The sequence below is a fragment of the Molossus molossus genome, unplaced genomic scaffold (assembly GCF_014108415.1).
Source record: "Molossus molossus isolate mMolMol1 unplaced genomic scaffold, mMolMol1.p scaffold_m16_p_11, whole genome shotgun sequence".
In the NCBI taxonomy this organism is placed as follows: Eukaryota; Metazoa; Chordata; class Mammalia; order Chiroptera; family Molossidae; genus Molossus; species Molossus molossus.
In genome coordinates, this window is record NW_023425346.1 from 19,354,967 (window position 1) to 19,369,643 (window position 14,677).

General features: G+C 38.2%; 1 protein-coding gene across 2 annotated transcripts in view; it reads right to left on the reverse strand.

The window, feature by feature from the left end:
- ZRANB3 (zinc finger RANBP2-type containing 3) overlaps window positions 1-14,677 on the reverse strand; it is a 272,667-nt gene that overhangs the window by 245,634 nt on the left and 12,356 nt on the right. Inside the window, exon 1 of one of the 2 annotated variants that reach the window (XM_036254750.1) lies at window positions 2,360-2,571. The exons of the other annotated variant lie outside the window; for it this stretch is intronic. Within the exon in view, the coding sequence (XP_036110643.1) occupies window positions 2,360-2,412 (53 nt within the window). The 5' untranslated portion in view covers window positions 2,413-2,571. Of the gene's footprint in view, window positions 1-2,359; window positions 2,572-14,677 lie in introns of those variants that run through there. 2 annotated transcript variants of the gene reach the window in all.

Genomic DNA, 14,677 nt, shown 5'->3' on the forward strand with positions numbered 1-14,677 from the left:
ATTCAGTCTGGCTTATGGTTTGCTCTTTTAGTTACTTAGGGTATAGGTATCCTGGCCTACTGCTTCTTCTACTGTTGCTGCGGTCTCTGTTCATAATTTGAACGTCCAAAATGCCCCCTCTAAGGCTCAGGGACGATCATGGAAGAGATAGATGTCTCCATCATGGAAGAGATGTCTGAGATTATAAGAGCCAGATAAGAGGGTAACGATAGGCAGACAAACCCAATTCCATCTTACAAGGGAATCCTCCCTCTTGATTGAACCTGAAACCAGTTGCCCTATATCCCTCAAGATTGAGGAATCAACAGAAAAGATGGAATTGCAACAGTGAAATGCTTATCTTTCTGGTGGCCTTCAGGCTAACAGCTCATGCTATAGATATGCTAATTAACCGAAGGAATTCTACTGGAGGCTTAAGCAGCTCCTTTGTCATTGAAGGGATGGGGAAATATACACAAAGTAACTCTCCAGAACTGGACTAAAATGGGTTTGGGTTGACCAGGAACAAAAGGATTTAGAAATTTTGAGCTCCTCCTCCACCCCTTTCCATGTGATCTGTATAAGGCAGTGCCCACCTCTTCCCTTGCCCCTCCTCCAGTCCCTTGAAAATAAGGCACCTGATTTCCTGACTCTCTTAAGATGGTTCTGAGAATTAGTTCTTCATTCTTCTTGGTTGGTGCCTTCTCAATCAATAAACCTTTCTCCCCCCACCCCCAAGATGAAACCAGTAATACGTAACTTTTAAGATCATTGTATTAAAGTTATGAACATAACTATTGGCTAGAAAAATTTAGTGAAAGCAGAATCAAGCAGAACTCATTTTCTGAGCAATTCTCTTGATAAGCAACACTTGAGAAGACATTGAAGGAAAGTTTTAATTTTCAATCTTTAAGAGCAAGATGGTTTTCTGTAAGCGATGGGGAACAAGGTAAATTCAATTGGAATTTACTGATGCAGTCTTAAGTAAATAATAGAACTGTGTTAAGGAGAATCAGATATTGTTAAAATATACTAAGAGATTCATTTGGGGAATAATAAGCAAATGGCTTGTCAGAGAAATTATATACTTTGAGGAGATAGTGTTAATTTTATACTTTTTAATTAATAATTTGACCTAGCGCCCTGGCCGATTTGGCTCTGCGATTAGAGCGTCGGCCCGCGGACCAGAGTCCCCGGTTTGGATCTCGTAAAGGCACGTACCTCGGTTGCAGTTTGTCTCCAGTCCCAGTTGGGGTTGTGGGGTGGCAACCACTTGATGTGTGTCTCTCTCTCTTCTTCCCTCTCTCCCTCCCACTCTATCTGAAGATAAATGCAAAAATGTAGTACTCAGGTGAGGATTAAAAAAAAAAGGAATTTGACCCAGCTATCTCATTTCTGGGAATATAGCCTAAGAATCTGAATCACCAATCAGAAAGAATACATGCATCCCTATGTTCACGGCAGTGCTATTTACAATAGCTAAGATCTGGAAATATCCCAAGTGCCCATCAGTAGATGAATGGATAAAAAAGCTGTGGTACATTTACAAAATGGAATACTATGCAACTGTAAAAAAGAACTTTTACCCTTTGACACAGCATGGAGGGAAATGGAGAGTATTATGCTCAGTAAAATAAGCCAGTCAGAGAAAGACAAATATCATGTGATCTCATTTATATGTGATATCTAATGAACAAAATAAACTGACAAAAAATAGGTCCAGAGCTATGGATGCATGGAACAGAATAACAGATCTCAGTGGAGGAGGAGTGGGAAAGGGGAGAGATTAACCAAAGAACATATACGCATATATGCATAACCCATGCACACAGACAATAGTGTGGGGAAGGCCTGGAGTGGGGAAGGGATTGGGTGGAAGGAGACAAAAGGGGAGAAAATGGGAGATATCTGTAATACTGTCAACAATAGAAAAAAGAAAGAATTTATTCAATGGAGTATACAGCAGAATGGATATAGACAAAAAGAGAATTTGTGAACTAGAAGAGATATTAAATATAAATGGGAGGTCCATCATGGCTGCAGAGTAGGCGGATCTTCCCACTGCTTGCTCCCAACACCAGACAGATTTGTGGCTGAAATGCAGGGCAACTGGCATGAAAAACCAGTTGAAATTAAGCTGATCTGAAATATTAAAAGAGGGAACACAGAGAAAAGACAGGAGGAAATGCAGAGAGAGTGAGCCAATTCGGGCAGGTGCACAGCTAGGAAGCTAGAGAGATATTGTGGCAGCAGAACCCCTGCCTCCTCACTGGGAGTGAAAGTTCTAAGCCCCATGCAGTGATGTCAGATTCAGAAAAACAGAGAAGGGAAGGGGAACTATATGCATCAGGCAGTGGGAAGCACTGGAGGTTCAGCTCACCTTAGAAGCTCAAACTGCAACATCCCAGGCAAAGAGTGATCTCTTTGTTGCATCACCAGGAATGATTACTGTGATCTGGGACTGGAGGAAGAGCCATGTGGCAAAGTTCCGCATCACAAAGCCTAGCTGTAGGGAGAGTTGAGCAGTACACCCAGCAGTGACACTGAGAGGGCCTTCGCCCCTGATAGAATATTGGGTAGAGACCCAGATGAGGGCTGGTATGTGTGCCGAAGGGGGAAAAAAAAAAGAGATATGAATTCACTTCCACCTCAAATTCACTGAAGATGCCCTGCCCCCAACCTGCGAATCTGCTAGATCTGCCCCATTCTACAGTGAATCAAAACAAAGGAAAATGGTGTGGGGCTAAAAATCTGCACTTATATGGCTCAGTCTGATGGCATGAGGGATAAGGACATTGGCCACTGGGAGCCTGGACAGAAGCCACACTGAAGGAGGCCAGCTGTACAGAGAGATTGAAGTACAAAGTAGAGTTGATTTTTATATTTTTTTTGTCTTTTTGTTTATTTTTTGATCCCCTCCTTTTAGTTTTTTCTTTTTTTATCCTCACTCAAGGACATTTTTCCATTTTTTTGCTCAAATAGAAGGGAGAGAGAGGAAGAGAGAGCGAGAGAAACATCGATGGGAAAGGGACACATCGAGTGGCTGCCACCCGCACGACCAACCAGGGCCGGGGACAAACTGCAACGGAGGTACGCACCCTAAGCGGGAACCGAACCGGGTCTCTCTAGACCGCAGGTCGACGCTCTAACCGCTGAGCCAAACTGGCCAGGGCTATCCCCTCCTACTCTTTAGAGGTGGCAAGGGAGTGTCAGGAAGCCAGGCAGAGCTGAGGTATTGCTCCTGGGTTGGTTTCTGCCTGGCTGTGTTTCTGTTCTGGAGACAGAGGGGCAAGTGTTGGGCCTTTCTGAAACATTACAGGGAAGAAGATTTGAGCTTCCCAGTGAGTACAGCCAGCCAGGGCAGACCTTGGAAAAATAGGAAGTGCCCGCCCCTACTCCTACAGATTGTAAGCACTTCCCTCAACATGAGTATGCTTAAAACACTTCACCCAGGTTCCAGATACCCCCACAAAATGAAGATCCATGGGGGAAGGGAGAGCAACTCAGAGCAGGGACACTCAAGGTGGGTCCCAAGGCAGACCAAGCCTCTAGGCTTCAAAGGGCCTGCCCACCAAATTGTCCGGGACTCTGCTTAGCCAAATGTCAGACTGGTGGCCAAAAGCCAGGCAGGGATAGTGATTGATATTGATTGCACCAAAGAACCTACTAGGAGGCTGGTGGCTGACACACCAACGGCCAACTTCGGACAATATCTGAATAAAATCTAGTGAGTGCCATTAATAGCAGATCCAAAGGCTGAACACAGATGCACTGAAATCGGTGGAGCCAAACTCCATTTTTTTTCTCTTTTGCTCTCTTTAATATTATTTTGTATATTATCTTCTCTATTTTATTTAGATTTCAACTTATTTCTGCTTTATATTTTTTCCTCTCATATACATTATTTCTCCATCTATTTTATTCTTTCTCTTTGCTTTTAAATTTTTTTCCGTTTTTTTTCTCATTCTATTTCATATATTACTTTATTCATTATTATTACTTTTTAAGTTATTATCCCATATATATGTGTGTGTGTGTGTTTATTTATTTATTTATCTTCTACTTTTTTTTCTTTCTTTTCTTCCCCTTCTTTTCTTTCCCAGTCTCCTCTTTCATTCCCTTCTTTCTGCTCTAATTCTTTTGGTCTCTTGTATTATATTCCTTTTTATTTCTCTTTCTTCCTCTTCTCTTTTCTTATACTTTTGTGTTGGTGGTGGGGTTGTCCAGATTCTTGTTATTATTTTTTTATTGTGTGTGTGTGTACTGTTTTGGGTTTGGTCCTACTTTGTCATGTCTTATTCAGCACCAGTATAACAATTGTCACAACATGGTTGGGGTTGAACCTCATAGGCAGCCAGCCCAAGGACCATGACCACCCATAAAAGGAACAAGAGCAATCAGGAGGGCCCACATAAACCATGCAAGGGACATTTCTAGAGTACCCAGCTAAGAAGATCAAGCAGACTACACCACTGAGTCCCACAAGACACCCACTACAGAAGGCCAGTCCACCAAGACTGGGAGTCATATCAGATATACCTAATAAACAGACACAAGCATGAAGAGGCGGTCAAAGTGGGGACACAAAACAACAAACCCCACATGAAAGAACAAGAGAATTCTCCAGAAGAAGAATTAAATGAAATGGAAACAAGCAATTTATCAGATATTGAGTTCAGAGTAATGATTATAAAAATGCTCAACAGCATGAAAAATTACATAGAAACTATGAAAAACAATCAGTTGAAAATAAAGAATGCTATAGAAGAAATAAAAACAACACTGGAAGGAATAAAGAGCACATTAGAGGAAGCCAAGGATCTGATCAGTGAATTAAAAAAAGAGTAGGAAAAAAGCACTCAATCAGAGAACCAAAAAGAAGGAACAATGAAAAAACAAGAGGACATGTTGAAGGATCTTCTTGAAGGAGAGGAACAAATACATATCTGTAAAATGGCAATAAATACATATCTATCAACAATGGAATCTACAAACAAAATGAGCAAGCAGAACAGAATAACACTCAGATACAGAGAACTTTTTGTTGCTTGACAAATGGGAGGGTGCTGGGGAGATGGATGAAGTAGATGAAGAAATTAAGAAGTACAAATTGGTTGTCAGACTAATGAACCTCAAAGGAAAGAGAGGTCAGAGGGTGGGAAGAGATTAACCAAAGAAAATCTATGCATATATGCATAAACAATGGACACAAACTATAGTGTGGGGAAGGCAAGAAGGGGGCGAGATTGGGAAGGAGAGGGTCAATGGGGGTGGCGGGAAGGAGGGATATCTGTCATACATTCAACAATAATGATAAGTTTTAAAAAAAAGGAGGACAGTTTAAGGAAGTTTGGATCAACATGAAACATAACAACATCTGTGTCATATGAGTACCAGAAAGAGAAGAAAGTGACTGAGGGATAGAGAACCTATTTGAAGAAATAATGGCAGAAAACTCTGGTGACGAAAATCTGGTGAAGGAAAAAGTCACACAAGTTCAGGAAACAAAAACAGTCCCAAGGAAGAAGAACTCAAAAAGGCACATGCCAAAACACATAGTAATTAAAATGCCAAAAATTAAAGACAGAGAATCTTTTTGTTGTTGTTGAAAGTATTACAGATGTCCCCTTTTTTCCCTCATTGACCCCCTCCTCCCCACTCTTACCCCCTCCTGCTTTCCCAAAACTATTGAGACAGAGAATCTTAAAGATAGAAAGAGAAAGGCAAGTCATTACCTACAAAGAAGCTCCCATAAGGCTGTCAGCTGATTTCTCAAAAGAAACACTACAGGCCAGAAGGGAATGGCATGAAGTATTCAAAGTAATGAAAAGCAAGGATTTGAAACCAAGCCTACTCTATCCAGAAAGGCTCTCATTCAAAACTGAAGGTGAAATAAAGAGCATCCCAGATAGAAAAAAAAAAAGGATAAAGGAGTTTATTACTACAAAAACAAAAACATTGCAAGAAATGTTAAAGGGACTGCTGTAAGAAGGAGAAAAACCAACAACAAATACACACACACACACACTATATGCTATCTACAAGAGACTGACCTCAGAAACAAAGACTGGCATGGGATGAAAGTGAAGGGGTGAAAAAAATTTTCCACACAAATGTAAATGAAAGAAAAAAAATCAGGTGTAGCAATATTTATATCTGACAAAATAGACATCAAAGCAAAGGCCATAATAACAGACAAAGAAGGTCACTACATGATACCACAGGAATTGATGCAACAAGAGGATATAACCCTGGCAAATATACATTCACCCAATATAGGAGCATCTAAATATATTTTAAAAATTCTTGTAGAACTTGAAGGGAAAGACCAACAGAAATACAATCATAGTAGGGGACTTTAATAACCCACTGACTTCATAGGCTAGATCTTCCAGACCAAAGAAATCAACAAGGAAACAGCAACCCTAAACAATATGCTAGATCAGATGGATTGAACTGATATTTACAGCACATTTCACCACAAAGATGCAGAATATACATTCTTCTCCTATGCACATGGGACATTCTCAAAGATAGACCACATGTTAGGACACAAAATAAGTATCTACAAGTTCAAGAAGACAGAAATCATATCAAGTATCTTATTGGATCACAATGGCATGAAACTAGTAATCAACTACAATTAAAACACTCAAAAGCATTCAAACACGTGGAGGCTAAATAGCATGTTATTGAACAATAAATGGGTTACCAATGAGATCAAAGAAAAAATAAAAAACTTTCAGGAAACAAATTAAAATGAACATACAAAACCCCAAATCTATGGGACACAGCAAAAGCAGTCCTGAGAGGAAAGTTCATAGCACTGTAGGACAGCCTCAAGAAACAAGAAAAATCTCTAGTAAACTATCTAACCCTACAACTAAAAGAATTAGAAAGAGAGCAAGAAGAAGAAAATCCAGAGTAAGTAGAAGAAAGGAAATAACAAAGATCAGAGTAGAAATAAATAACATAGAGACAAAAAAAAAAAATTACAAAAGATCAATAAAACCAAGAGCTGGTTCTTTAAAAAGATAAACAATATCAATGAACCTCTAGCCAGATTCATAAAAAAAAAAAAAAAAAAAAAAACAGAGAGAGAAAGAGAAGACCCAAAATAAATAAAATCAGAAACGAAATAGGTGAAGTAACAACTGACACCACAAAAATACAAAGGATTGTAAGAAAATATTATAAACAACTATATGCCAACAAATTGGCAAACTGGAAAAAATGGACAAATTCACAGAAATATACAATCTTCTAAAACAATCAGGAAGAATCAGAAAATCTGAATAGGCTAAAACCAGCTAATGAAATTGAAGCAGTAATCAAAAAACTCCCAGGAAACAAAAGTCCTGGACCAGTTTCACAGGTAAACCAGTCAGTTTACCAAACATTCAAAGAGGAGCTAACACCTATCCTCCTCAAACTATTTAAACAAATTCAAGAGAAAGAAAAACTTCCAAGCTCTTTTTATGAGACCAGCATTATTTTAATTCCAAAACCAGATAAAGACACTACAAAGAATGAAAATTACAGGCCAATATCCCTGATGAACATAGACGCCAAAATCCTCAACAAAATATTAGCAAATTGGGCCCAGCACTATATATAAAAAAAAAATTATTCACCATGACCAAGTGGAATTTATCATAGGGATGCAAGTCTGGTACAATATTCACAAATCAATACATGTGATACATCATGTAAATAAAATGAAAGATAAAAATTGTATGATCATATCAATAGACACAGAAAAAGCATTTGACAAAACCAGCACCCAGTTTTTATAAAAACTAAGAGCAAAGTGGGAATAGAGGGACCATACTTCAGTATGTCCATATTACCCAAAGCAATTTATAGATTCAACATAATAACTATTAAAATACCAATGGTATATTTCACAGATCTAGAACAAATACTCCAAAAATGTATATGGAACCAAAAAAGACCCTGAATAGCAGCAGCAATCTTGAGAAACAAGAACAAATAAGAGGGATCATATTACTGGATATCAAACTGTACTACAAAGCCATTGTAATCAAAACAGCCTGGTACTGGCATAAGAACAGGCATACGGATCAATGGAACAGAATAGAGAACCCAGTAATTGGCCCAAGCCATTATGCTCGATTAATATTTGACAAAAGAGGAAAGAGCATATAATGAAGACAGCCTCTTCAATAAACAGTGTTGGGAAAATTGGACAGGTACATGCAAAAAAATGAAACTAGACCACAACTTACACCATACACAAGAATAAACTAAAAAGAGATAAAAGACTTAAACGTAAATTGTGAAAGTATAACAATCCTAGAAGAAACCACAGGTAGTAAAATCTCAGATATCTCATGTAGCAGAGTTTTCACTAATAAATTGCCTAGGGCAAGAGAAACAAAAAAATAAACAAATGGGACTATATTTCTTGTGACTTTCTATAAGTCTTAAATTATTGCAGAATAAAATTTAAAAATTTAAAAACAAAAAATTGCAACTTTCTACATTATCTCTTCCCTGCTCTATTTTTTCTTTCTTTCTTTTTGTTAATTCTCATTTGAGGATATTTTTTCCACTGATTTTTTTTTTTAGAGAGTGGAAGAGAGAGAAACATCGATTGGTTGCCTCCCACATTACCCTGACTGTGGCTGGGGATTGAACCTGCAACCCAGTTATGTGTCCTTGACCAGGAATCAAACCCACAACCCTTTTGTCTATAGGCAAGTACTCTAACCAGGAGTGGGGAACATCCAGCCCATGGGCCATATAAGGCTCACGAAATCAATACCAACTAACATCACATACCTCACCAAATTAGCCTAAGCAAATATAGCAGGATCTTTTTTAAGCTGATAATTTTGGATGACCTGCCAGTGATATTATCCACATCCAAATGGTCCTTGGCAGAAAAAAGGTTCCCCACCCCTGCACTGCTGAGCCAACCCAGCCAGGGCTAATTTTTCTTTCTTGATAGCACTTATCACCTTGTAAAATGCTTTAATTTACTTATTATGATTTTTGTTTATTGTTACTCTCCCCACTAGGATGTAAGCTCCATAAGGACAGAAGTTTATATCTGTTTGTTTCCTAGTATATTCCATGTACCTGGCACTAAGAACTCAATATTATTCATTATTAAATCTTCAAGGACACGGAGCATGATTAGAGAGTTTAGAGGAAGAATAGTACCTAGAGATAAGAAAGTATAAGGTAGAATCATAGGAGTGATGGCTGAGCTAGTGTGAAAATCAAGTTCACAGGAGACCTAGCAATCTAGGAACTAAGAAACTAGCATGTTGTGTCAGCTGGGCTGTACATTCAAATGTAGAAGCCACACTTACAGAAAGACAGTAAGCCAAGTTTAAGTTATAGCACGAAAATTGGGGACACAATTTACAGAGTGATTAAGATTAGAGGAGGAGTTTTCTCTCACTGTTTCAAACAGGTTCTCAATTTCTTGTTCTCTCTCTTCTCCTTCTGGCACCCCTATGATCCTAATGTTGGCACACTTGATGTTGTCCCAGAGGCTCCTTACACTATTCTCATTTTTACAACTTCTTTTTTCTTTTTGCTATTCTGATTGGGTGTTTTTTGCTTCCTTATATTCCAATTCGATGGTTTGCTTCCTGGCTTTACCTACTCTACTATTGGTTCCCTGTAAATTATGATTTATTTCAGTTAGTGCATCCTTCATTTCTGACTGATTCTTTATGTTGTTGATGTTCTCACTAAGTTCCTTGGAGTTCTCCTGAAGTCCCTTGAAGGTCTCACCAAGTCCCTTAAATGTCTCACCAAGTTCCTTGAGCAACCTTATAACCTGTGTTTTGAACTCTGCATATGATTGATTGCTTATCTCCATTTTGCTTAATTCTTTTCCTGGATTTTTGTTATTTTTTTTTCATTTGAGACATGATTGTTTGTCTCCTCATTTTGGCAGCTTCCCTGTGATTGTTTCTACGTATAAGGTAGAGTTGCTAGTCTCCTAGGCTTTGTAGGGTGGCCTATTGTTGTAGGTGTCCTGTAGGATCCAGTGAAAGAAAACTTGCCTAACTTGATGAAGGAAACAGACATACAAGTCCAGGAAGCACAGAGAGTCACAAGCAAAATGAACCCCAAGAGGATCACACCAAGACACATCATCATCAACATGCCCAAAATTAAACACAAAGAGATAATCTTAGCAGCAGCAAGAGAAAAGTAGATCATTACCTACAAAGGGGCTCCCATTAGCCTGTCAGCTGATTTCTCAAAAGAAACTTTGCAGGCCACAAGAGAGTGGCAAGAGATATTCAAGACGATGAAAAGCAACGACCTACAACCAAGATTACTCTATCCTGCAAAGCTATCATTTAGAATCCATGGACATATCTAGAGTTTCCCAGACAAGAAAAAGCTAAAGGAGTTCATCACCACCAAACCAGTATTACATGAAATGTTGAAGGGTCTTCTTGAAGAACAGAAATATGAACAATAAAATGGCAATTAATATATATCTATCAACAACTGAATCTACAAACAAAATGAGCAAGCAGAACAGAAACAGACTCAGATACAGAGAACTTTTTGTTGCTTGCCAGATGGGTGGGGGCTGGAGGGATGGCTGAAAAAGATGAAAGAATTAAGTACAAATTGGTTGTTAGATTGATGAACCTGAAAGGGAAGGGGGGAGGGAGGGCGGGATGAGATAAACCAAAGAACTTCTATGCATATATGCATAACCAATGGAAACCAACAATAGTGTGGGGAAGGCAAGAGGGAGGTGGGATTGGGGAGGAGGGGGTCAATGAGGGAAAAAAGGGAGGAACATCTGTAATACATTCAACAATAAAGATGAGTTTAAAAAAAAGATTAGAGGGAGATAGATTATTAAATACAGGTTAGGGATTCTTATTGTGATATTATGGTATTAGAACATCCTAGAAAGTTCTAAGATAGAAAGGAGTGCTATAAATGAAATTCTTTTCAATACCTAGTATCAGGCATATATGTTCAATTTAAAAACAAATTAAGTTAATCTAGATAACTAAATTTTATAAATTTATCCTAGTCAAACAAAAATTAACAATGGAAATGATCCTAATTACTATGGTAATTTGGCTACACAGACACAACCAGTAAATGCTGTGAAATGAAATATCTTAAACAAATCCTGGGTGACCTAGGAAAAGGGATTTGATTACTCACTCCTCCCCTCCTCCCATTTCACTGATAATAGAAAGCAAGTGGACAGAGGTGACGGAGGAGGACTAGAAGCTTGTAACCTTAGGAAAATACAGTTCCCCAATTAAGTAAGTACAGAAACAACCATGTAATAAAATAAATAATTCCAAGTTACTTATAGGAAACACAAATTTGGCTTGAATAAACTGGCAGTTCCCACAAGTAGTGAATATGGAGGTCTATTGGACACCTCTTGTTTAAATTAAATGGATTCCAGAAAGCATGAACTCACACAAAAATGACAGTTTGTGATTATGAATGATTATGAGTTTAAAAAGGTAGCCAATGGCCCTCGCTGGGTTTGCTCAGTGGTTAGAGCGTCAGCCTGCAGACCCATGAGTCTTGGGTTTGAGTCCAGTCAAGGGAACATATCTCAGTTGTGGTTTGTCCTCGGCACTGGTCAGGGTTGTGCAGGAGGCAACCAGTCGATGTGTCCCTCTCACATCGATGTTTCTCTCTCTCCCTTCCTCCCACTCAATCTGAAGATAAATAGAAAAATATCCTTGGATGAGGATAAAAAGAAAAAAAAAAAACAAAAAAACAGGTAATCAATGAAGATGCCTACTTATCTAGTCAAATATTTTTGAAATCATTGTACACAAAATCATAATAGAAATGTTTCATATTTGATCAGCACTTGGGAATCTATTCTATATTTTAACACACTCCATGCTTATACCACAGTGTACATTCAATTTACATGTTTATAACTGATATAGCTATATTGATAGATTGTTATTAAGTTACACCTAAATTTAACAAATTGAAATAATATTGTTAGTGAAACTGAATATTCTAAACTGACAAAAGAACAATTTCAGTATTTACAAGTATATAATATTTTCAATGTCACTGATGGGGCTTTAAAAACTGCCTTATCTAATATCTAACTACTTTAAAAGCAAGGACACTAGAATCTTTCATTATATAGGCAACTGTTTTTAGAATAATGGTAAAATAACTCCCACTTATTACATGACATCTTTCTGTGAGTACTATGTTAGGAAATTTTAGAAAATCTCCTGTAATTCTCAAAATAACTCACAAAGGTAAGTATTATTATTCTCATATTAGGGACAATAGAAAATATTGGTGATATTAAGCCTGGATCTCAAAGTGGCCTAATTTAAAAGTCTGATTTTTTTCCCATTATGCAACATTGCCTCTTAAAATCACTCATTCAATAAATAATTACATCCTATTTTGAACCAAGCATTGCAGAAGGTACCAGGTATACAAAGATAAATCCGTGTCATTGTGTCCTCACCTCCTAGCCCAGTCTGGGACAGAAATAGGAGTTACAAACAAATAACAGCAACACAATGTAATGAGTATTATGAAAGGAGTATATATAAAAATACCATATATATGTGGGAGTGTTGACTCTGGGTAACATAGCAAACAATCAAAGAAGGCTTCATTTAGCAGAAAAAATGCTTAGTACATAATACAACTTGTTTAAATATTTGATGTAACTCTTAATTTGAAACGACAGGAAGAGTGGAATGTGCAGATGGAGAATCAAGATAAAAATATTCTAGAAAGAAAGAAGCCATATTTGCAAAAGCACAAAGTTTCAGAAAATCCTTAGCAGTTTACTATAGCTAAAAAAAGTAAGATGCTGTGACAAGTGGTAAAGAAGCAAAAACAGGCCAGCTCAGGGAGGTACTCATATGCCATGCTAAAAGAGTTTGAACTTTATTATGCAAGAAATTGGTAACTTTTCCTAGTGTTTAATCAGGTCACTATTTTACAAAGATCATCTTGTCAAATTTGGAAGAATGGATGTGGAGACAGGGACTATCTTTCAGAAGGCTACCACAATACTCCAGCTAATACAATTTATAATCTCTTAGCTTCATACTCCTATATCTAATCACCTACATGACATTTTCGTTCTCACAGACATTTCTAGCATAAATGTCCAAAACCAATATCTTGATTTCTCCATCAAATTTGTGTGCTCCCTGCCCAGTCTCTCAGTAATAGTAGAATCATGCAAGTTACTTAAACCAGCAACCTGGGTTCATTCTTGATTTCTCACTCTTCCTAAACTACCATATTAACTCGTTATTATTACTTTTTTTTTAATAAGTGCCCCTAGCGATAACTGAACCCAGGACTCTCTGGTCCGCAGGCCAATGATCCAACTGTTTAGCCAAACCGGCAGGGCTATTACTATTTTATTTTTTTTTATCCTCACCCGAGGACATTTTTCCATTTTTTGTTCAGGTAGAGTGGGAGGGAGAGAGAGGAACAGAGAGAGAGAGAGAGAAACATCGATATGAAAGGAACACATCGAGTGGCTGCCACCCACACAACCAACCAGGGCCGGGGACAAACTGCAACCGAGGTATGCGCCCTTAGCGGGAACCGAACCCAGGTCTCTCAGGACTGCAGGCCGACGCTCTAACCGCTGAGCCAAAACGGCCAGGGCTATTACTATTTTTTTAAACTTATCTTTATTGTTGAATGTATTACAGATGTTCCTCATTTTTCCCCTATAGACCCCTTCCTCCCCACTTCCGCCCCCATCCTGCCTTTCCCACACTGTTGTCTGTATCCACTGGTTATGCATATATACATATAAGTTCTTTGGTTTATTTCTTCCCACCCCCAACCCCCCTTCCCTTTGAGGTTTGTCAGTCTAACAATCAATTTGTACTTCTTAATCCCTTCACCTTTTTCACCCATTCCCCCAACTCCCCTCCCATTTGGCAACCAACAAAATTTCTCAGTATGGAGGGATCTAGAAAGTATTTTCCTAAGTGAAACAAGCCAAGCAGAAAAAAACAAATACCACATGATCTCACTTATTTGTGGAATATAATGAACATAACAGTCTGAGGAATAGGGGAGACCCAGACACATGGAAGTAGGGTACAGAATGACAACCCTTAGAAGAGGAGGTGGTGAGGGGAGGGAAGAGATAAACCACAGAACTTATATGCATGTATGCATAACCAATGGACATGGACAACAAACCCAGTGACGGAGTGTGGGGAAGGGGGAGGAGGGTGTCAATGGGGTAAAAAAGGAGAAATATGTGTAACAAAAATAAAATTAAAAAATAAATACAGTAAATAATTAATTAAAATTGTATAATATATTTAAATAATAATAATTTAAAAATAAAATGTCAGTTTAGTTCAAAACACTGTGAATGTTTTTAAATGGCACAAAATATATGCTTACAAATAGTTAAAATAATGAATTTTATGTACATTTTACCACCAAAAAAAAAAAGGACTTCCGGTCAAGATGGCAGGTAGGTAAAGGCAGTATTGGGTCCTCCCACAACCACATCAAAGTTACAACTAAACTACAGAACAACCATCATTCAAAACCGCCTGAAATCAAGCTGAATGGAAGTCCTACAACTACGGAATTAAAAAAGCAGCTACATCCAAACCGGTAGGACAGGCAGTGGCACGGCGGCGCAACGGGCTGGTCCCACACCCAAGTGTGGCGGATAAAA